This window comes from Archocentrus centrarchus, chromosome 24 (genome assembly GCF_007364275.1).
Source record: "Archocentrus centrarchus isolate MPI-CPG fArcCen1 chromosome 24, fArcCen1, whole genome shotgun sequence".
Taxonomy (NCBI): Eukaryota; Metazoa; Chordata; class Actinopteri; order Cichliformes; family Cichlidae; genus Archocentrus; species Archocentrus centrarchus.
The window spans coordinates 21,853,758-21,878,941 of record NC_044369.1 but is presented as its reverse complement, the minus strand read 5'-3'; the positions used below and the strand labels follow the sequence as shown (position 1 = coordinate 21,878,941).

Genomic DNA, 25,184 nt, shown 5'->3' with positions numbered 1-25,184 from the left:
GCAAATTCACCCGTTACCTGTGCTGTTCTCACACTGGTGCAGCATTTTGTCTTTTTTTTTTTTTTTTTATTGGAGTGCTCTCAGGTTTGATGACTGATTGTCTAAGCCCAAATCTCACATGCACCTCCGCTGCACAATGTCTATCATAGTTCAAGGCTGCAGTGCGTGTTTGAAAATGGCTAAAGATAGTGACTACAAATCATTATCATACATATATATTAAAGCCAGTTTTGCAAAATTGTGTAGGTCTACCTACACAATTCCTTCCTTATGGAATTCCTGAGGTTGGACATCTGTGTGAGGAGCCAAGGTTTTCCAGCTCCATTGTAAAGGGACCAGCATGGCAGTGCACTGGTCCTATGCAGAACCTACATGCAGTACTACATGCAGACTGTCATCTACATGTCATAGCTGGTTACTGTCACCAGAGCTTGAAGTGAAACTGAACAATGAAAATTGTCCACTGCCTGTGCTGTTCTTTTTAATATTTGATGGTTTTCTATGATGAACTCTGTTGTCAATCCTTTTCATATTGCAGTCTGCTTTTCAACCACAGTTCAAAGCAGAATTAGACCTACACATAGCATCATCCCTGCCAGGCTACATGCTGCGTAGATTCCATCCATCCGTCCTTCTCTTCTGCTTATCCTGTTCAGGGTCGAGAGGGGGCTGGAGCCTATCCCAACTGTCATAGGTCGCCAGCCCAACACAGAGAGATAGACAACCATTCGCACTTACATTCACACTTATGGGCAATTTAGAGTGACCAATTAACCTAACTCCAGTAACTGCATGGACTGTGGGAGGAAACCCACGCAAAGACGGGGAGAACATGCAAACTCCACACAGAGAGGCCCAGGCCAAGGTGGAATCGATGGTAGATGTTATTCTAGCTGTGAGGCAGTAGTGCTAACCAGCACGCCACCGTGCTGCCCACGGTGTGTAGATTGCATACCCATAATCCTCCACTTGGCCTACCCAAATATGGGCCACAAACACAATACCATAAATGTTATTTGCTTCACTGGTTTTGTCCTGTCTTTCTCTGCTGTCTTCCTCCCCTCATCCCCATCCGGTCATGGCAGATGGCTGCCCCCCCCCCCCCCCCCGAGCCTGGTTCTGCTGGAGGTTTCTTCCTGTTAAAAGGGAGTTTTTCCTTCCCACTGTCACCAAGTGCTTGTTCACAGGGGGTCATGTGATTGTTGGGGCATACTTGAGGCGACTATTATTGTGAATTGGCACTGTATAAATAAATTTAATTAATTGAATTGAATTGGTAGTCTCTTGTGGATTCCTGCATTAGTTAATAAATGTTTGCATAAGTCAGTGTTACATTCATTGATATTTTGACAAATGCTGACTATCCAGTACTGGCTACTGATCACTGATTACCCCTAGGTTTTGCATGAGTTTAAATCAACAGTTTTATGTGATTTGAATTGGTTAACAAAGCTGGTTGGAAAATAGCAATTAATCAACCGTAAGGGAAAGGCTTTCTGACTGAGACGATGCATGGAAACATTGTTTTTCCAGCCTGTCTCACAAAATACGAGTATAACACATAATACTTATAAGAATTATGTTATACTTGAATCCATATCTACGGTACTTTCAGTGACATTTTGTATTTTCTTTCCCCTGCACAATATATTGCATGTAGTGTGATTAACTTTTTTATTGTTTTAATGTTAGACAAGTACATGGCATAGGGAAAGGTTGCAGCCTTGGATGAACGCTGGTTTAAACCTTGCGACAGATATTTAATTTGGTTTTGTTTGTCATTCCCACCTCCCACCTCTCTGTAACACAAGAATGTTTTACTCTAAAAACCAGAAAACAGCTACAGAACACAATCCAGGCATAGTTCTTCTTAAGTAACAAAGAAAATTCAATTTTGTAGTATATAAATTAAGAGTTAGCTTTCTACTAAGAGCTGCAAGAAACTATGCTAAGCTCAGCTGTTGTTTTGTTTTGTTTTGTTTGCTTTCTTAGGGTAAATGGATGAACTGTTAGTGACTTGTATGTCTTTATATGTTGGAGAAACCGTAGCTTACAGGGTGTGTAATGATGTCTGCGTGGAATGCTGCAGCTGTAATGATCACATTCTTCTTAATGCAGTCTGACGTGCACAACTCAAAATGGAGAATGATGTTATGATGCCTCCAGTGTCAGCTGTGTGATCATGTGTCTTGCTTCGGATTTGAATGTGAATAATAACATTTTCATTTTAGGTGACAGTGGTGTGGTTTACGAGTCATAATGATGCACACGGAGGCGTCAAGAGGCACAGTGGGACGGCTGATCTGCACAGACGGGCGTGTGTGTTTCAGAGAAAGATAATCAAATCTTTGTGAATGAGCGGGAAATCACTCCCTTCCCCCTCCGTGTTTCCTCTGCCATCTCCCATTGGTGTGCGGCATAATTAAAATGTGCGGATCATGTGACTCAGATGGCGCGTGCATGCTGCTGGTGCACATGTAAGTATTTGCAGCTAAAAATTCAATCCCCAGGCCTGAGAGGATGAGCTTGACAGAGAGGACAGGAAACGTCAAAGAGCTGTTTGACCTCCTCTCTGTCACACCTCTCACACACGTTTAATCCCTTTTCTTTTGCCACCTCGCTTTAGCTTGTGTAGCGTGACCGCATACAGGTGGGTTCAGGATGCTGAGGGGATGAAGGGAGCAAGAAATTAGATTGGATTATACAGAATGTAATGTGACTGAATAGAAAAAAAAACATGCACACTGAAAAAAAAATCAGCAATTTTATAGAATCTTCCCATCCCAATAAAAAATATGTGAAAAACTAAGTACACTGTTACTGCTTCCACAGGAATTAAGAGAGTAAGTAGCAGCCAGGTGCTGCTAATCAGAACCACTTGATTAACTGATCGTCAGGAAGTGTGAGCACCGCTATAAAAGCAGAGGTTTTGGTAGTTTTGCAATTTTCCCTGGAGGGGACGTCCCAGCAAATTCAACCTAAAGTCAGACAGTGCGATGCTCAGGGAAACTGCAAAAAAAAAAAAAAGAAGCGGGACAAAATTCCTTCACAACGATGTGAGACACTGAGAAAGTCACATAGAAAACCATTGCTTCAAGCTATCGCAGCTAAAGGCGGTCCTACAATCACGACTGCACTGAGGCCTGTGAAACCTTTCTATTTCCGATTATTTTAAATAAATGTCTTAAGTAAGGAAAAAATTAACAGTAAAATATGTATTGGTTCTGTGTTGTCTGTTGTCCAGCTTTCATCTGACTGAGTGAACCGTGTGAGAATCATGATCTCGGCACATTTCTGACCACTTAGTAAACATTACAGCCTACTTCAGTACTGCTGCTGAACATGTCCGTGCATTTATGACCACTGTGTACCCATCCTCTGATGGCTTCTTCCATCAGGATAAAGCACCATGTCACAAAGCTCAAATCATCTTAAACTTATTTCTTGAAAATGAAAACGAGTCCACTGTGTTCAAATCACTGAAGTCACTCTAGTGTAGTCTTGGCTGTTTGCTACAGGGCACTATTGTGCTAAATAGTGACCCATCGCTCCTGTTTCAGATAGTGTGCAGTTGCAGCTGATGAGCTGTAGATTTTAAGACCTTTTTCCTTAAGCCTTCTAAATGCGTTCATATATAGATTTTGCTCACGAGTAGCTTCCTTCTACCCACTGTAATGTAAGTCCCCAGTGGATGGAGTGTTGCAAAGAAGACTGTCCCTTCTGGCAGATTCACCCATTTGCACAGAAGATTTCTTAGAGTGATATTTGGATTCTTGGTCATCTCTTTCTTGCATGTCACAAGTACTGAACCCACCGTGCTCCTGTGAATACTGTACTTTTGCACTGATGGTCTCTGGAGCTTGAAAAAAGGCGACTGGACTTCTTTAGGTTGAAGAAGCCTCTCGGATGAGAGCTGAAGCATCTTCAAGTCCAGTTGCCGTTTTTCAAGCTCCAGAGACTACTATGACCTGGATGACTGAGAACCTACACAGACTTTTGCACTGATGTTTGCTTTACAAGAGCATTGTAAAAGTATAGTGAGAATTTCTTGGGATTCATGGCTTTGTCCTGTGTAATCAGTTAGTATTCAGTCCCACAGTGTAACCTGTGGGACTGCATTAATGTGCTGGACATGTAACCAGGATGTACCTGACCACAGCTTGGAGGGCCACAGCAAATATATTATTAAGTTTGCATGCTTTAATAAACAAAAAAACAAAAAACAGGTTGCAGTGTTTGATTTTCAAAAGAAGTGACAAAAAGTGTGTTTATACTTTGTCATTATGATTCAACTTGGGTTACTGATTGTCAACATTGCAACAAAGTATGTAAAGATAATCTGTCCAAGTCATACAGCCCTTTGTTTCATTGTCTGGCATGATTCATCTCTCCAGCATTGCTTTATTTTAGATCTGTTTACCACAAGCTCTCTCTCTCTCTCTCTCTCTCTCACACACAAACACACACACACACACACACACACACACACACACACACACACACACACACACACACACACACACACACACACACACACACACACACACACACACACAGTCATGCTGTGTGTCAGACAGAAGGCCATCCCTCCTGCTGTATGCTAAAAACCAGGTTTACCAGGTTACTTGCACTTGACTTTATCTTGCTCTTTTCCTCTGTCACTCACTCACTCACTCACCTAACCTGACGGGTGGGGGGAGGGGTATAGAGGTGATGGTGGTGGTGGTGTACAGTGTAAGTGCTGACTGGATGTCCTTTCACCCTTCCTTCTCCTCTTTTCTGTCCTGCTCTCTCTCCCTCCCTCTCTCCATCCCACCCAGGCATTTGACTCCGTCTGTCCATCTGTCTCCTCCTCTTTGCTCTCCCTGCGCTCCACCAAATTGTTTTTTTTATCCAACCTCTTTCCTCATCCTTTTAGAGTAAAATCATTCCTGTATCTGTTTGCATCTGTGACCTTTACTATTTTTTTTTTATTACTTTTTCGCCTGCTGCCTGTTTTTGTTCCTCTCTCCTTTTCTCCACTGCTCAGACGTAGCTGTCTTTTTGACAAGTAGAATAGGATTGTAAGCAATGCTTTGCCTCACAAAGAAATGAAAAGAAAAGAAAGGAATGAATGACTCGAACTGGGGTCACTATTCAGCATCTGAGCCGTCTACCACTGCAGCTTCAAAGAGAGAGAAAAACATTCACACAGACGCTTTATTATAAATTTGGAAAAGTCTGTTTGCTTCATTCTGTTCCGGAGCCAGTGTTCATATTAGAGCCCGTAATTCATATTAAAATTTAAAGATAAAATGATGGTGCAGATGGCGTGCTGCAATTTAATTGCGATACAATGTCCTTTATTGATTTAACACCAACCACTGTAGTGAGTTAGTCTCATATTCAGCTACTGGGAGTCTGTTCCAGAAAATAATGCTGCTATTGTGTATCAAAACCATGGTGGGTTTTTCTCGTGTTTTAATGGCTTTCCAGTATTTATTGCTGGTATAATAAACATGGCAGAAAAAAAGCAAATGTGCTTGAGGACATTGTGAAATAAGTGGATTTATATGGCAAACTGATCAAATCATTATTTGCTCCACATATCTTTGCTTATAACAGCTCTAAACAGAAACATAATTTCAGGATGCAGTAGGGAACAAAATATTGTGCATTACTGCATATAGTGATGGGGTGCAAATACAGGGCCATGCACACAGGTTTCGTATTTCAGAACAAGAGGAGATCCCACATAAATGTCCAAATACTGTCGGTTGCTTGTCCTGCTGAATTCACTGGTACAGATTATTTTCCGACTGCTCCGTGTTGCTTCTGTACAAGGACGAATGAGAGATAAGCTTGGGTTTGGGGTAAAATAAAGAATCATTAAAAGCAGTTAAGCTTATGTAACAGTCATGGTTTTAAAATAACTTCTGGTTTGAAAGTAGGAATGAGCATGTTAAATTCCAATGTTTTCATGACCTGTTAATCCACCCCAACCTCCTCCCTACGAAGACTTCAAGGCTATATACAGGAACTAAGTTATGCCCATTCACTGTATATAAAAGATAGATATCACCTGTAGGGACATCATTTTAAAATCTCAAATTTAGCCTGGGTCGTTTTCAGCTAACGCAAGAACTAGACAACTAGCTTGATTAGCAAAGTGCATTTGTTAGTCACAGCAATATTAAACGTACTTAACATAGAAACCAAACAACCGACTTCTTTGAGTGTTTTAAATCATCCCAGTGCTGAACAAGACCGAACATCACCTTCCTGTAAGGGCACGCCCAAATCATGTGTAACTTGAAGCTTTGGTGCAATTTAAATGGGTGAGTTACAGATAAATAAATAAATAAATCACCCCTTGCACGTTCTTCCCCCTAACTGCCTGCTTTGGAGGACCCATCCACCCCCAGTACACCTTACCCCCACCCTTTACCCCAGGGCAGTAGTAAAGGAAACACTTCACTGTATACACACTTATTGAATGGGGAAATCAGCAAAAAGACCAGCTTTGGAGGCCTCATACGGCCCTTCATGTAGCTGTAACTTGCTTCAACTTTCAACTCTGTTCGTTGCTGCTTGGTCACTACCACAAACTACAACCATTACAGGGTTCTGACACAATAAAACATAAATATAGCATTTTGAAAGCCCAAAAAACTACAAATAAGTTCATAAAATTGATTTTACACATTTTTTTAGGGTCTATGTGACATTGAAAACAGCAGTCACACTGTGAAAATAGAGTTCTGTGGCAACAGAACTCTGAAGAAGGCTACCTGATGCAACTCATTGCAAGTAAGACATTTGCATCTAAGTTAAGTTAATTATTTTTTGCCATAGTTTAGCAAATGAGAATATTTTCACACCTATATTGAAGGGAAATGGTTGAAATTTTACTGGCATGAAGATTTGTAGCCAAACAGCGTTTTCAGCAGGCGGGTAAACTGCCCTAAACTGTGATTTCCGGTGTCATCTGCACCAATTACAGAATAAACCATGTCATCCAACAGTCCTATAGCCAGTTCAATCAATGAAATTGCCTGCTGGCAAAACACAGCAGGACTGATGTGGGTGATGTGTGCAGGTTGAACTGTACTAGAAAGAGACCACGGGTGGGTCTATTTTTGTGGCATGTCAGAGGACGCACAGTAAATATGGTGGGGATTTATTGATGTTGAACCCACCCACCCACCCACCCAGGAGATTAGTTTGTGGCTGCGCACCACTTACTGTACGTCGCTCATAATCCATATGTGCCGGGATAAATGGAGCAAGGAACATTAAAGAGGCAAACATCGGACCTGTATGCTCAGATTTGTGCATGCACATTTAGCATGTTGCATCTCATGCTCCACCCAAGCCTGGCATGCCACCTCAAATCATATGTGAAAAAAGATGGGAGCCATCAGATGAATTGAAATCTGCGGCTCCTCCTTTTTCCCCCGTTCTCTCCCTCCCTCCATGCGGAGTTACGCATCCTCGCCTTGGCCAATCCGGTGGCCGGCGGAGGAGAGCTCAGAAGGTGGGTGGTGAGGAGGAGGGGCAGGACCAGCAGCCTCCGGGGCTGGCAGCCCGTTGCTCTTGTCACAGCTGGGAGGGGAGAATGGGAGTGATGGAGAGAGGAGGAGGAGGAGGGAAGGTGGGGTGTGGTGTGTGGGGAGGGGTATGGAGAGGGAGGAGGTAATCCAATGAGACACAGAGAGGAGAGGCAGTGTGAGGGCAACGCCTCACAGCACTGGGAATCTCTCTCTATCTCCATCTTGCTCACCCCCCCCCCCCCCCTTCCACCCCGCCTTTCCTCTGTCTCTGAAGCGTAAAAACCAAAGGGCTCTCATCTCCCATTCAGTCTTCTCTGCATGTGGCTGAGGAGTGTCCTCGTATTTGTAACACCTTTTTTCACCTAATGATTCAATTTCACCTTTATCTTCCCTATTTTTTGCTTCTCTACCTGCTACCAAAGGATGATTTGATGACTGAAATCAAGATTTTTCTTTTCTGTTGAATTGTTGGGAGGCTGCATCTTTTACAGGAGTCATCTTTGTTCTACTGCTCACAGTTGCTGAGTGTACACTGGCAGTGGGGAAATAGGTTAGTGTGCCTATTTGGTGCTGGGCAGGAGAGGTGATTGAATGTTCAATGCACAGAGGAGATGAAGAGGAGGGAGATGCCTTCCTGGTGGTAACCTTCTGTAGCTCTGCGGCCATTCGGGGAGAAGGTGACTGGAATGCTCCCGCTGAACTCCAACCTCTAGCGGAAATATCAGCAACAAGATTTCAGGACAGACAAAGGGGGGAAAAGCAAGTGAGATAACAAACAGACATTTGCTTTCAGTTTTTTGGAGTCACTGAACATTACTGACCTGTGCACCTGCTGTCCGTGGACACCATGGACATCAACCTTCAGTCTCACCGATTTTACTTCCCTCAGATCTACTGTGCTGAACCGGGGGCACAGCCACAGCTCACTGAGTTCAAAGTCAGGTAGGCATCCAAGGCAGGGAGCGCTGTTTACTATGGCTCCATGAATAGATCAGATCCACCACTCATGGGTAAATGGTGGAGTCATCTGAGGCTCATATCTCTAATTGCTTTTTCCACACAAAATTTACCTACAGCATCATAATTGCATCTTCCAGCAGACCCCCAGCTGCTGCTGCTGCATATGAAACGGTTTCTGTGTATGATGAGTGCTGCTGTGAGTGGTTCATTGCCCTTGCAGGGGGATGGGGCTGCATGCTAATGTGTTTGCTAGCTGTGCAGAAAAGTGTTAGGCTCCTTGGAGAAGCAGAGAGCATTGACAGCCTATGAAGCAGCTTGCCAAGTTTGGACAGAGGGACTGACAGTGCCACAGTTGTGTTGTATTTGCCATCCAGGAATCTATCGCCTTCATATCGGGTGTCTCTGTGGCTCCTTTTGTTCTCCTTGTTTGCGCTGCTCTCTTTCTTTTTTTTGCTACTCTTTTTCTCCAATCACAGCTGAAAGTGCTCAGGGTGGCTTGTTGCATCCACGGTCGACGTCTGCCGTCATGGTTGCAGAGCGCTCAGAGACGCATGCTCAGATGTGCAACAGCTTTCCTGCTCTTTGTCTTGTAACTGTGCTGAATGGAGCAGTTGCATGTAGGCATGTGAGAACTAAGATCTGATGCTTTGTGGCACGCATGAAAAGAAGAAAATGTTCAAGCGCTCCTTATAATATTTCCCACCTGTCCTCGCATCCATCACCATCATCAACCTTTGCATCCGCAGCTTGAGATGTCCTTGTAATCTCGTGTGTGATACATTTGACGATTCCTCCGCTAACAGCTCTGATTAGTGCAGCTTTAAGGGACTCAGCCAGAGTTTTGCCCCACTAAGCAGCTTTGAGTTTGGCCTGGTCCAAGCTGGTGGAGCAGCTTTATTGGGCTAGAGCGTGTCACTATCACAGCCTGGCCGTGCTCCCTGATGGCGCCACAGGAGTCTGAGGTCATTCGCAGCTGGGTAGCATCAGCGCGAGGAGGAAAAGGACAGAAAAGTGCAAAGTGAGAGCATCTGTTTGTGAAAGACATAAAAGGAATAGCTCTGTGGCTTCATCCAGCTGTCCTTGGACATGATGTCATTAGTAGATTTTTGACCCTAACATATTACCTCACATTTCATATTGGCTGCATTCATCCAGGTTAGTGCAGTTAGTTTTATTGTTATTATTAGTGTCATTTTTCACAGTGGTTTAAGCATAACAAACAATTAAAGAGATTCCATCTACAGTTTTCCCACCTATGTGAAATGTTCACATCAGCAAACATTAGGGAATGTCAGTAGATATCAGTGTTTCCATGTAGAGTGTAGCCTTAATGAAAAAAAAAGTAGTCTCGCACATTTCCGGCTGTGCCTCATACCTCTACTGCACGAGGGAGACACGTACACACACACACACACACACACACACACACACACACACACACACACACACACACACAAACAAACCGTGTGCGCATTTGCAGAGATTAAAGAGGTTTAAAGTGTAATGTGTTTTCACAAAACCAATTCAAGCCCATAAGCAATATTAACGTTTCACAAATCAGATTTTATGCAATGAATACTCGCTTAGAAAAGCTGCACGTTCACACTAAGACACTGCCGTTTCTGTGCCCGCTAATCACTTTTACAGATTTTAGCTGTCTCTAGTTTTGATGCTGAACTGCACAAACAGTAAAATCAGTAAAAGACAGCTTTACGTAGCAGTATCTCTAATTATACTTTTAACAAGGTGAGCTTAACAGATAATGAAACCAAGAGATATAGAAAGAGCAGAGCGGGAGAGGAAATGTTAGACTGGGGGGAGAGAGAGAGGGAGAGGGGGGGGGGGATGGTGAGAAACGCACAGCTAAGCAGAAGGAAGAGACCATGTAAGCGTGAGGCAGATGGATGGAGGTGAAATTAGAGGAGAAAGGAGAAGCCAGCGTGAAAGCATCAAAATGTGGATGTTTGAACACAGGTTTTGGCGTGGCACACGCCCTGGAAAAAACATTTACAATGGATGTTGGGATATCAGCACCAGCTCCACGGTGGCCAAGCTGGGTAGCCAGAGTATAGCCAGATAACCATGACAACCAACACTGGCCAATCCACGAGACCGCAGATACATATACAGTACATGTATACACAGAAATGCACACAGACTGTACACACAAAGCGCCAAAGAGCTTCTGCTTCAGTTCCGACTTCCAAGGTATTTTGCCCTCTCATTGGAAGTCGCCTCAATTGTTCGCCCCAAATTTGAGAAATGTTTATCACAGGACCTGCTTCCTTTGCATGGCCAACATCTTTTTCCCCCATAGTCGCTTGAAATCACCAAATGTCATTAACTTTTTTACAGTTGCTGGCTGCCACACCAAATCACTTCCTGTTAGGACCTAGCTTAACAGATATACTGACATGGTTTTTGCTGGTTTATCTTAAATCCAAGGATTACACCAAGAAGCTCAAACTAAAGCTGTTTCTTTATGTTGTCATCTGATTCTGTCAATGTGAGAAAAATGACTGCATCACTCATTCAAACAAATGCCTAAAATTATTCAGTTTAATGTGATTAGGTCGCTGTAAAGACAGAACATTTTGTGTTTCAGAAACAAAGGCAGACGGACTTATTTTATCCCGCAAAAAATGGCTAAGTATGCATCCAAACCAGTGTTTCTTTGCATTTGTCACTGATGGTCACATCTTATTTTATTTTACCATGACAGTGACCTCTCGCTAACCTTTTTTACTCTAACAATGGCTGAATGAATCACTGATGTAATGTTAGTGTTAATTTTCAATGTGAGGAAGAACAAAAACCTGCAAAAAGTCCATGTTAGGTGGAAGGTGTTGCAGATTTATTAAACTGAGTAAATTTGATGCTAAAACTATTTTTGTTGGGTATAGAGGGAAATCATAGTTTGGGGTAAAATACAGTCTTTCACTCCATTAAACACACATTAAGAGATAAACTCGGCTGCCTTTTCTCCCAGTTTAAAACATGAGATAAAACTGGGATTTTTCTGTTTTGGCCTCACTCTTTATAGGAGTGGGCTTTCAGGCCAGTACTCCCCCTTCAGCTCACTCTCTGCGTTCACCTTGAAAGCCTCTGACTTAAATCCAAGAGCTGCTGTAATGTAAGTTATTGCTTGAGGATTAAGTCATGGGCTTTCTGTTTTCAAGGCTTTCTGTTTTTCAGGATTCCCAGAGGAGACTAAATGTCTGTGTTGTTCCGTCTGTCCACTGTGGCCTGACAGATTAGTGATGGTGTCTACCACACATGCATGTCAAATATAAGAAAGCTCTGCTGGAAATCTGCGAAACATTCTGGGTCACTGAATCTGGTGACTGATGATCTGTGGCACAAATAGGAAGGATGCTATTGCTTGTTCAAAGGAGACTGAGTCAGCCAATTACAAACACTTGCCGAGTGTGTTTTATGCAGACTGTTAGTGTCTAATGTAGTCTTCCATGGAGAGCACTTAACCTAATGGCCTTCAGCTAATGCTCAACTATAAAAGGGATCATATGTAAACATGTCTGTGCTGAGTGTATTTTTGTGTGTGCATATTTAAGTGTTTGTGGGGTGCTGGTGGTCGGGGGGTGGGGGTGGGGTGGCACAGTGAGTAGCTAAACGTCATCATGGGTGAGAAGGTGAACAGCCTCGGATCATCTCCACAGCTTCCTTTTCTCCTTTCCTTTTTTACTTTGAGGGATGGGAAAGTATATATTTTAGACCTTCCCGGCATTAACGCGCCAGCTATGCTGTCAACTGCAGCCTCCTCGCTGCTGGGAAATTTTTTTTCCCTATGCTAAATGGAGACGCATGCATTTTTAAAGTCCCTCCCGCTCCTCGCTCTACTTCCTGTCTTCAGTATCTCTCTGCTTCCTTGATTTATCTTTTTGTCTCTGTCTTAATTTCTTATTCCCTTCTGTGATTTTCCTCTTCGACCTTCCTCATTGTTCCTCCTCTTTGTCTTGCCTGTTTCCACTCTTCCTCCTCTCAGCATGAGGTCAGAGTGCTTCTGTCCATCCATTTGAATCACTGGGTTGATTTGGAGCTCGGCTGACCTTCCTGAATACATGTACATGCTCACCAGCAGCATCCAACGAAGTTTGGCTTCTCTAAGATGTTTACAGTAGCACATAGCCTCACTTGGATAGACACAAGGGCTGCCTCAGGCTCTAGACTGAGTAATAAAAATTCCAGCAAATGCTCATTAGAGTGAAATCAAGGTTCCCACGACCAACAAACAAGATGACTTCTGACTTCTTGCTGCAGCCTTTAAAGCCACACCTGAAATAAAGACATTTTAAAGATGTACTTTAACATTTGGGGAAATATGCTTATTTGCTTTTTGTCATAGGGTTTGAATAGAAAATTGATGCCACTTTTACATGTTTGAAATAAAAATAGATCAGAAATCTGCTCAGCATGGAGATTAAGTAACACGAGAAGATAACTAGTCTGGCTCTGTCCAAAGGTAAAACTAATCTTTCTGCTAGCACTGCTAAGGCTAAATAAATGACATCATAGCATCAGTTTTATAGGTGCTGACATGCTGCAGGTATAAAGTTCTGCATAAAAGCAAATATATTTCCCTAAAGTGTACCTGCATGTTCTCATGTTGATGTATCTAATCAAATTATTATTGTTTGTTTAGGGCTGCTGTCAACTCATCAGGAACCCATTGACTGTGTGTTGTCTCTGCCGGAGCTGTTATGTCAGAGGATTTAGCTTGTGCTTTGCATATATAAAGGACCATCCAAAGTCTTAAATCCCCTGTCGCTGAGGTTATTTTCAACTTTCTTATGTCTCTGTAAAATAATCCAACCAAGGTCAGACAGAGGCAGTCCTCAGTTTAATTCCATTGTTCCACCTGGTGTCTCGTCTCAGTAAAGGGAAGATATGTCAAAAGTGTGCAAGATGGTGTAAAGATGGCGGTTTTGCTGAAAGTAAGCCCTTACAGCTACAGCCAGGAATGAAAACCACTGTTAATATCAAGGCAAGAGTTTCTCATCCATTACACTGAAAAATGCATGCAGGTGTTGGCCAAACATGAAGGTTGAGAGCACCTAATCTTAAATTAAACCTCCAGCCCTGCACTGCCCAACATGATTTCCCACTGCCTTTTCAGAGACTCAGCATTAGCTCTCGGGGGTAAGGAAACTCTTAAATGCTTTATGCAATCAAGAGGCGCAGCAGTAAAAGAAACCTTGCACTCTCTTCGCAGGCTTTCAGCTGATATTAAATCATAAATTCAAACCTTTTTCATGCCACCAGAACGTTGTGTTATTCCTTTTGGCTGTCCCCACTGACCTCTGCATACTGCCATTCAAGGCATTATTAGGTGTTGGAAAAAAGAAGAAGAAAAGCTTCAAAGCAATGAAACATGAACACTAGGCATATCAGATAGTTGGATTTAGTTATAGTTTATGGTCTGTGTTTACTGCCTTTTAGGGACAGAGGTTAGAACTCATACAATATTTCACAGCGGTGCACAAGAACTCCCACCTACTCAAATGGCTGCACCTTCAGATGCACAGTTGCAGCACTGAGAGTCATTTGATGAGACAGGGCATTGTATGTGCTGTAATTACAGAGCACACAGTCTGTAGGCTTATGTTGCTGTTTTTTAATTCATCTCTCACTGCTCATTCATCTTTTCTTCCCAGCCATATTTTCTAGGCCAAGCTAATATTCCACTCCAGTTGTCATGCCAACAGATTAGCGTGCTCTTGCGTGGTCTCAGCAGTATACTCTAGGAGTCTATGTGTGTGCACGTGATCTTCTGAACGTGTGTGTGTGTGTGTGTGTGTGTGTGTGTGTGTGTATCTACTCTGCAGGGTCTCTAAGCTCTGACATGCATTCAGAAACACAGAGAGCTGAATATACTCAACTCTGTGTTCACACACACACTCAGATACGCAGCGTTTGATTAAAATCCTTTTGATTAACTGTTGTATCAAACTTCACTTGGTGTTTTAAACAGATTTTCCTGAGCATACCAGCTTCACCTTTTTGTCCTGGAACAATGGAATAGGTAATATTTGGACTAAAGGCATAGCCTGTATGTAAAAGATGGACATAACTGGCCACTATGATGTCACCTAGTGGTTTGTGGACCTGCACTTTGAAACATCAAGTTAAATATTGTATCTGTTGCCATCTTATTTTTTACATAGCACTTTTTTTTGTAAAGTACTAATCAGCTAACACTAGCTAGCTTGGTTAGTAAGGTGCATTCAAAACAAAAACCTGTTAATTATGGTGCAAAGTAAAATACAAATGAATTGTGCAGCTGCAAGTAAGCACACAGCAAGGCATATTTGTCAGGCAGTGGGATTAAAAACTCCATAAACACAGTCCAGAGGTCCAGATCACTAATTTGAATTAGCTGAGGTGAAGCCTAGCAGGCTAGGGCCACGACACATTATACCATCCATGGTAATGCCAAAATAAATTTTTAGCTGCATATCAGTAACGATGCCATATTTTTAAGGCAAAAACACACCATCAAGTACAGCCAAGCTGTGAAGGAGGAGATGCTAGCAGCTGGTTAAATAAATGGCTCAATGGGGCATCACTGGAGCAAACAGTGGATGGAAAATACTTATGTGGTTACATATAGTTTGGCCAAGGATATAATGCAAATCCAAACAGTGGTTAAGCAAGTTTCTAAAAAGCTCAACCCCCCCCCCCCCCCCCCCCCCCCCCCAAAAAAAAACCCCAGGTAGAAAATATTTTTAAACCAAAGTGTCAAGCAGTTATGTTGTAATTTAATTTAAAATTTCTCCTTTTGTGCATGCATTTGTCTGTGTCGCTACTACTGCTGGCACTTACTGGCAGTAGAGTCACGCTTCAAATTTGGTAGACTGTCATCAGGATGGTAAAATGCTCTTCATTTTGTTTGCACAAGCGGTGATCACGGTCTGCGAGCTGCAGTAACTGATAAAATGTTATTCAGTGTTTTGATTTTTTTTCTCAATATATAAATATTATAATAAATATTATGGCAAATTTCCTTGAAATTCCAACATATAATTTTGAGGCTATATTGGCCACCCATAAATCAGACTGCGTTGGCACCCACCTTGCACAAAGCATACTAATTAAAAGGTTTAAAATTTAATACAATTCAAATTAAAAACAAAAAAACAAAAACTGGCATGAAAGGGAACTTTGATATCCAGATTAAGACTGTTGTGTACCAAGCTATAAACTTGTTTAATTCTGTTGTAATCTTTGGCATTTTAACATGGGATTGACTCACATTTCAAACCAGCCTCAAGTGGCCATTTGAGGAACTGCAGTTATATGCATTTTATTCTATTTAACATGTCTTCAACATATTTTAACATGTGCAATCAATCAATGAATGTCATGTTCCTTTTCATGCCTATTTTCTTTAAATGTTGTTTAATAGACATGTCCGTGTGTGGGTGTGGGTGTGTGTGTGTGTGAGTGGTCTAAAACAGTGAAGATTTTGCTAGATTACTTTGCACAGTAGCCTGCAGAAACTGGGCCAGAAAGAGAGAGAGAGAGAGAATTTAAAACTCTCGGTCCTCAGAGATAAATTAAAATCCGCTGTTCTATTTTGGTTCTAATATGCAATGTCATATCCAGCAGTAATATGTATTACTGAGTCACATACTGCAGCTTTTCCACGAACCCTTGCTTAATAGCTAGTCTGTTTGTGAAGAGTCACAAGATGTTTTTCTTAGTAACCATGAAATTTACACAGTCTGAATTTCACACATAAAACTTGTAACCCAGTTCAGCCAGGGTCCGGGTTATTTTTAGACGTTCCCTTTGCAAGTTGAGCCCTTTGGTTTGTTTTATAGCTGTTTGTATTAGAGCGGCAGGCTGTTTGAAAGTCTGCTGTCAGCTCAGGCACATGTTTCCCTCTTCTGAGTCTTCTGTTTTACTCTCACTGCTTCACTTTTCTTCCAGCCAGACATGTGTATCATGTTAGGGTTTAATCCCGGGATCCGGGATTCCCGGGAAATGCGATCAGAACCATTTCCCGTTTCCCGGGAAACGTTAGACGGGAAACCGGGAAAAAAGTCGCGCGCGTCGATTTGACTTTCAGAAAGAAAAGAAAGCTTCAGAAAGTTAAATTTAAGGAAATATTGAGAGAAGGGTTCGTTTAATGCGAAAAGCATTACTCTTCATTTCAGGCACGTTCAGCCTCCGTTTAAGGCTTCAGCCTTCATCTCAAGCGTTTTAATAGAGGTATTACACAGTTGTACTTTTTTCCTCTTTAATTTGTTGAAATCGTAGGCAATGTGTTTACCCTAAGGTATTTTGTATTATATAATTCTATATTATTATATATTGTTATATTGCATTATATAGCCTATAAAATATGCCTGCCCTGAACAATAAAGAAATATCTGTTTAACTTCGAGTGTTTCTTTTCCTCGTTTGCAGCTGCTTACTAACAATCATGAATTAGGATACGGGCCTAATGTGTGAAGAAAGTATCATGAAATAGATTGCTTTAACATATTTCGCTTTTAAAATGGAGTTGAGTAAAATGTATATTTTTTAGGCTATAAGGATTGGCCAGTTTTTCAATAGACGATTCACAGCGAACCTACTTTAACCCTCAGACACGGTGTTATAAATTTGCTGTTGCCAGAATGGCAATGACCAAGTCGTAGTGCATTACTCAAGGCCCTGTGTTATGTCATATTATAGTGTAGTACGGTAGTTAACTTTTCAATGACTATTACAGCGTTCCACTGGTGGAGATATAGCGCAACAGATGTCGCCACGACAGCGTGGCTGAGCCTTTATCAATGCTGTGGAGATGAACCGTATTGTTTTGCACCAGCAGTTGTAAAATATCCTGGTATAATTCCATGTACAATGGAGGAATATTCAAATTATATTTGTTAAGGGAGTGTTGAGGAACGATACAACACCGCATAGCTCGAGCACTCCAATGTCCAGATGTAGGTTTTATTGCGTTAATCAAGCCAACGTTGCCCCCTACTGGGCATAACAGGACATAGCTGGAAAGCTACCTCTACAATATCACAATAGGTTAAGGCCGACACAGGCTACAGAAGGCCTAATTAAAATAAAAAAATAAATAAACTTTTTCCCGGGATTCCCGGGAAATGGCTCGTCATTTCCCGGGATTTGATTCATGTCATTTTCGGGAAAAATATTAAACCCTATATCATGTGTATCTATGAGTTAAAATTTTATTAGTCAAGCCAAATTTTAAAATATCACTAACTTTAGTTATATAATGATCCCGAGGCTCTGTTGTGGTTTGTGGCTGCATTTCAGCCAGTGGTGTTGGAGATCTTGTAAAAATTGATGGGATTATGAACAAAGAAAAGTGCCATCAGATTTTGATCCACCATGCAGTACCATCTGAAAAGCATCTGATTGGCAACAGCCTCATTTACACTGCCAATGCAGTAAAAAGCATACCTGATAGAAAACCCACAATGGAAAAATATCAGTCATGGATTGGCTTCCCCAGAGCCCAGACCTCAACATGAAGCAGTGTGGGATCATCTTCACAGAGAACAAAAGGCAGCCAGAGAAGAGCTTTGAATGTCCTTCTCGAAGCCTGGAGAACTATTCCTGAAGACTATTTAAAGAAATGACAAGAAAGCTGCCTCAGAGAGTTCAGGCTGTGTTGAAGAATAAAGGCGGTCGTACTAGACTTCAAACTCAATTGTATAAACTCTGTTTTTGTCTTATATATTGTATTTTAGTGTGTTTGCACTTGGCTCAATAAATCACTGCACCTATTTCCAGTTTTCCCATCAAAATATAAAGAAATGAGGGGTAACTCAAGACTTTTGCATAGTACTGTATATTAGTTGGCTCATTAGCCAATGCCAGCAGTCAACTAATCTTAATTCCCTTTAAATCAGAAAAACAAAAGCTAAAGAATTGGTGTTATTGTAATCATATTGTAAAATAATTTCTAGTTCAAGTTGTCTTTAAAAACTTGAGAGTTGATGGTGCCTGCTGAAATCTGCAGAAATCCTTTTGCAGATTTTGTTTTCATACACAGAGAATAATGCATGTCAAATCTTTTTGATCATTATAAAAAAAAGTTTCAGGAGAAAATGCTTGAGCTTTTTTTTTTGTTTTTTTTTTGCAGCATAGACATGTACTGGCATCCAGTACAGCAGTTTCACAAAAACTGCAGCGGCAGCAACTGGGACAAACTCTTCGAGGCAGTGATTGTGCAAATCTTCCCTGTAAACGAGTGTTTGCTCAGATACACAGATAGGTGCAGAAACTAATGTCACTTAACCAAAGTGGCTCCTCATTATGCCAACTGGCCCCAGTGGTTGGATTGCAGTAGAACACAGTTTATCCTATTTTCTATGAAAGCTGAGCTTTAGTTCAGGCTCGCTTTGCCCTGACACGCTTATAAATCTTTAAGCTGTCAGCTGTTCTTCTCTCTGCTTTATGCAGCTTTGATGTTTCATGCAGTCGATGCTCACATGTGCAGAAATACACACACAGACTTGTTTGCACTCTACAAGAACTTCCATTGTGCACCATTTTTTTGGCCACTTTGCAGGCAGAGGATTCTGCATCATTCTCCAGTCTAGGAGAACAGAGAGCATTTTGTAAAGGAGTGAGACAAAAAGACAAACAATTTGTGGTGGCAATTGTTCTGCCAGCTAACTCTCGGGATTTGGCTGTTCCCCCGAAGCAGCTGCCTGCAAGACAAAAAGACACTTTCTGTAAGCTGCCTTTCTCCTCTTTCACTGCTACTTAACCACGAATAAAAAAAACAACAACAAAACTTTAGTACCTTAATTTATACAGTAATCTAGTATAATAAATTAACCAGAAATGCACTGGGGGAAATGGAGAAGAGTCACCACAGCAGCAGACAGGAATATTAGCCAGGAATATTGGAAGGAGCTAAACCTGAGTCTAGAAACAACAGGGCCGCTTGCTCGCCTGTTTTTCTCGAGGTTGCTCCTGCGGTGTGGAGGAGTTGTACAGCGGCTACAGGAAAATGCTTTTGCATATGAGAATCAACACATCACAGAGGAGAATCAATATTTGGGTTGTAGATGGATAGGTTTGAGTGAGAGCCAATTTCTCCACTTTGGATGTACTGTAACCCTTATCTTTAAACATTATACACACACACACACACACACACACACATTTTTTTTTTAATGGCGAGGTGACTTAGATTTGATATTAAAGCCATCTTCTCTGATCACTAAGCACAGTCAATTACAGTATGTTTATAGGCCTTTACACTATGCTTAAAAAAAGATGGCGTCAAGTAGTGTTTTTAGTGTTTTTGCCCTATTTAAGCATTATTTATATACTTTAAAACAGCACTCTGTGTGAGTGGTGACGTGTCATCGGCATGTTTATTATGTACGTATTAACCTCTGGGTCTGCTTCAGCAGCATCACTGGTTAAGCTAATCCATCAAATCAGTTTAGTACATTTTGATCCCCTAACGACAGTCGCTACTGTCTGCCAGAACATTTCCATTCAGGGGCAATACTGTCACCCAGTTTGTTTGATTGTGTTCTGTAGCCATCTTTGTCAAACCTCAAAGAATTACAAGCAAAAGAGTGCAAAAAAAAAATCCTATGAGCAAGAGGAGTGAAGAGAGTTTAATACCGCAGTTTGGCTGCAATTCAAATCAATGCTTGATTTATTCTTGCCATTTGTTTGCAGTGCTGTTAGATGCAGAATATAAAGAGAGGGTGGTACAGCATCATGGATAGTTTGAGTGCATAGAACAGACTTAGACAAATATACTGACTGTCTTTATTTAGCTTTCTGTGTCATAAAAGGGACCATTTTTACCACCTTAATACTTAAGTCAGAGATTTTACTATGACTAAAAGTTTGGAAAATGCTATTATCTCAGCTATCATAAAGTTTCTTTAAACCTGAGGAAATACTGTGTTTTATTACAATATATCATAATTAGGCAGCAGTTTTGCCATTACGCACTGTTTGCTTCCTTTTATCTCTTTAGGTTAGGCTTCAGGGTTTGTTATTTGATCCTAGTTCTGTAACTTGGAGGCAAAAAAAACAACAACAACAACAACAAAAAGGCAATTTTATAATTGAGTTTTCCTGTCTTTCTTTATGGCTAACAGTATGCTGAAAATGTATACTATGCTACAATCAATCTTGTTGCCTTTGAATGGTTGCTTGGAATAGAGGGACCAGGTCTGCAACCACAGTTGGCATCATCAAAGTCACTTTGGTGCATCAATAAAACAGCAATAAGATGGAGCCAATCAGCTGTCAGTTTGTGATTGTATTGGGTCATGTTGGCACGTACATGCAATCTGTGATAATATTTCTGTGATAAAAGGGTGAAAGTTGCAAATCTGTTTCCATCAACATACACAGAAATTAACATTAAACAGAAATTCACATTAACTGCTGAAATTCAGAGTCGAGTCAGAACCTCACAGATTTGAAACTGAAATTCCTCCACAAGTATTAACGTAGTTGCTGCAGGACGGCACGGGACGCTTTTGCACACTTTAGGGGGCTAAAGTTGGATTTGGCGGGTGGGAACTCTGAGTACTGGTCAGTGTGGGGAAATGACTTACTTAGAAATAAGTCACATAATTTCTGTTGTAGTTTTGTTTGTGTGCGGGCAGGTTCTGAGGTTTCCTCTCTTTGTGAATTTACCCAGCTACATTCTACAACATAGGCCCAAGTTACATGAGCCATTGTGGCTGCTTTCCAACACCTAGCCAGCTTAAGGCTAGCATAACGATGGAATTTTACAGGTGTTACTAAAGAACATCATCAGCTTAAATTTGAATCAATGGCATCTTGTAGAAGCAGGTCCTGTTACTCATCAGCCATAAACACATCTAAACACATCGCATTTTTTTGCGATGTAAGTGGATATAACCAGAACCGGTTGAGTTGAATCTCCTATTGCATGTTGCAGACTCAGATTGTTTGCAGCAGGTTGAAAACAGGTTGCCTCCCACCAGGCGTTATGTGGAATTGCATTGTGATCAAAAGTGGTCACCCAGAGCTTCAGGGTGTTGCATGTTTGATCTCTGGGTGACGAGTCGGTCGCCACAACTACTTGGAAATTCACTGCAATCACCAAGCAACCATCATCATTTTTACTCCAGTGTAACTGAGGCATCATTTTAAAGATCAGTATTCACTGATCTGCATTCTGGCTTTTTGTCACATTTTACTTTGTCAACTTTTATCACTGTCAACTCAAATTTGCACTTCTTGGAAAATTAAAAGTTTGACATGATTATTGCTTTCAGACATTAACTGTTTGCTATTACTGAAGCCCTCATTTGTCATGTGTCTAAAATGCACAACCCTGACCTGATTAAAGAAGTGAATCTAATCATCTTTACACAGATATGAGAAGAACGTATAAGTATGGTCTGCAGGTTTGCAGGTCAACCTGAATTTAAAAACTGGAGCAAAGATTTTCTGCTAATTTTCTCACTTGGAAAAAAAAAATGTTTTGGGCCGGGGCTTGCGTTTGAGCGTTTGAGCCGCTTTGAATTTTTAGCTTCTCTGCAGTCTTCATATGCCCATAGAGGAGTTTAGATATGAATCTGTACTGTGCACACACACACACACACACACACACACAAATTTGCATACAGCTACAGCTATTTTAGGCGGATTCTTCTTTGTTGTTAACGCACCGCTGCCTTGAGCGGCAAGGCCCCAGAAAGTGGAGCAACACAATAGCTTTGATGTTGTGATGTCTGCAGGGTGTTGTACTGTAAGAGATGCAGTCAGCCTGCTTTACCGATAGAGACAGAGACATATATATATGACTCTGACAACACAGATTATTGTTGAAGACAAAACTTGAACTGACACATGCAAATGCTCAGAGCTAAACGCACTGACGGTGGTTCACACAGGGAAAGTGGCCCAAAAGTTAAAGACAGAGTGGACTGACAGTGTTACTATAGATAGACTGTGTTGTCAGCAACAACTATATGTTGTTTCTCACTAAGTGACTTGCTCCTTGGGTTGCTGACTCATAGCACAGAAAATTAATTCCAATGGAAATCCTAAATACATACATTATTCGTCTCAGCGAGAGAACCAGCTCACACAGCAGTGATTCAATCCCTGCTCTTATGCAAAATGCCATTACCAAGCAGTCATTGTGCTAAATTTAAAATCCACCTCCATGTGGTTTGGCAATTCATCAGCAAGAGAAGATCAAAGTGCTAATTATGTTTCACGCTTCAGATTTTATTTTATTTTTTTTATGTGTATAGCACCTAAAATATTTCCCTCTCCTCCACATGTGTTTTTTGATACCCGTGTTTCCTCTCCTCTGGCAGCTTGTGGTGCCGCTGTTCATCTTGGATCAGACGAGTCATGCTAGAAGGGTAACTCTAGCTCGCTGTGCCTTTGCAGGTCAGAGTGTACAATTGTGACGGGACCAGGTGTGAGACACTTGAAGTGTCCACATCAGATTCACCACTGCAAAGTGCTTATGAGCGCCAGTCACTCGCTCCCACAGCGAGCTGGTCTTCAGGATGCACATACATTTGTGTGTGTGTGTGTGTGTGTGTGTGTGTTTGTGTGTGTGTGTGTGTGTGTGTGTGTGTGTGTGTGTGTGTGTGTGTGTGTGTGTGTGTGTGTGTGTGTGTGTGTGAGAGAGGCAGGGTGAGAAAAGCCAAGGACCAAAGCGAAAGACTTTGGGCTGAAGAAGCATCTCATTAACCCTTACCTGACCTGAGACCATGAGGAAAACAGCTTAATGGGCATGTTCTCTGTATATGTGCATTTTCAAGAGAAGAAAATGAAAAGAAGGCATACGCGAATGTATGTGAGGCATAATTAGTCCTCACCCCTGCAAACATTCAGCAGCATGAATGAATAATTCATGTGTTTATCATTACAGACCCTCATTAATCTGACCTTAGACACTCAAACTGACTTATTAACTCAATATGTTTGATGCCAAAATGTACACGTAAAAGCTAATTTTACAGTTTCTATGATGCAATTTTATGTTAAAGTCATTTAGACTACAAACCAGGCTGTGCTGGACACTCCGAGGTGCACGTGGGGTTTAGATCATTTAGATTTCTGCTTTTCTTTCAAAGAGCTGGACTCTTTGCACCAGAGCCACCGTACATTATTGCTGCATGCAGACGCTGTCAATGTTTATGTTGCATTCTGTTGCCTATGGGTGCAGTAATCATTTTCAAGGTTATGTTGCTCAAAGTCACTGAGGGATGAAATGATTTTTGACCCTGGCCTGTTTATAACTTCAGCTTCAGAGTCCAGCCAGAGCTCTTATAATGCTAAAAAAAAAAAGCATCTTTACATCTAGAGGCAGGACTGTAAGGGGTGAGCACCCTTTGCACATGTATATAATCCACATGCACCAATCATTCTGCCTTGTGATTGGACTATTTCTGTGGAAGTGACAGAAGGAGAGGTTTCCCAAGCAGCTCTCTGAGATTTTCCTGTCAGCTTGAATTTGCCGTAGCTCTGACTGGTTGCATACAGACCCCGGATGATGGCCTTTAAAGTGCACACGTGTGCATGAGTGTGTGTTGTCAATGTAAATTCAGAAGCATTATTTATTTATTCATGACAGTCCTGCATTTGTGCGCATGTGCAGATGTGGGGTGTGTGTGTGTGTGTGTGTGTGCGCACACGTGTGCGTCAGTCAGGAAAAACCTGCTTTCTTCTTGCCTCACTCATCCCTCGCCCACTCATTCCTGTCTCTTTCGTTTTTCTGCTCAAGCCTCTTTTAGTGCAAGAACCTCATTTATTCATGCTTCTGGGCCCTTGATGCCATTTTCAGCTGGCAGCCAAGCACTCCTTTTTAAAAATTAACAAAGTTGACGAGTTAACCAAAATAAATTAAACACATCGTTGTGTTGCTGGTCCCGGTGCTGATTTCAAGTGTCTAATGCAAGACAGCATTGGTGTGAATAGCAAACTATAACCCGAGAGAATGTTATTAATGCCTCCAGCTTGAAATATAGGCAGCAGGGCAGCATGTGAATCGTCATTGTTATGTTGTTTGATTAGATTCGAGTCCTACAACTTTTAGCTGCTTCCCACTGCTTCTCTTTCACTTTGAAGTAAAAGAGAAGTAAAGCTGGTATTTCTTCCTTTATCCCAATGTTGCCCTGGTGCTTTTGTTTTCGCAGATGCTCTTCTCTTTAATGGATCAAAGTGTTGCTCTTTGATGCTATTTTTGTTCGAGTCAGGCACATTATCTTGCAGCGAGCATTCCTTATCCTGAAGGTTTAAGTGAGGGATGCCACTGCGGTGGCTGGTGACTCCAAAAAAACTTGCTGCTTTACACTGTTTGGCAACTTATCGAGACTTTCTTATATTCAAGGAAGAATTAAAGGTTCTGGATGGTCTAATGGTCTAATGACAGGCTGTCATAAGTGGATTTTTTTTTTTTTTAAGAAAAAGACTAATAAGGGAAATATCAACACAGATCTAGATTTGGCAGTTTGCCTTTTATTACAGTAGTATTTTATAATTAACACAAGTGCAGTCGCTCTCATTGAGCAGCTGTAGCCTTCGGCCTGGAACTGATATCATCAGAAGATGCCCAACCTTCACTGGGTGTTTTGACCCTTGTGGGTCCATAGTGGTGGCCAAATCACTGCCCACCAGCTCCAGGCTTCCAGCCCTCCTCCTCCCCCGTTTTACACTTTTATA

General features: G+C 41.6%; 1 protein-coding gene across 3 annotated transcripts in view; it reads left to right on the top strand.

Annotated features, from left to right (window-relative positions):
- Nucleotides 1-25,184, top strand: part of evlb (Enah/Vasp-like b) — a 47,644-nt gene that overhangs the window by 4,905 nt on the left and 17,555 nt on the right. For 2 of the 3 annotated variants that reach the window (XM_030722446.1, XM_030722445.1), the window contains exon 1: nucleotides 7,774-8,474. The exons of the other annotated variant lie outside the window; for it this stretch is intronic. In XM_030722446.1, the coding sequence (XP_030578306.1) occupies nucleotides 8,380-8,474 (95 nt within the window). In that variant the 5' untranslated portion in view covers nucleotides 7,774-8,379. Of the gene's footprint in view, nucleotides 1-7,773; nucleotides 8,475-25,184 lie in introns of those variants that run through there. 3 annotated transcript variants of the gene reach the window in all.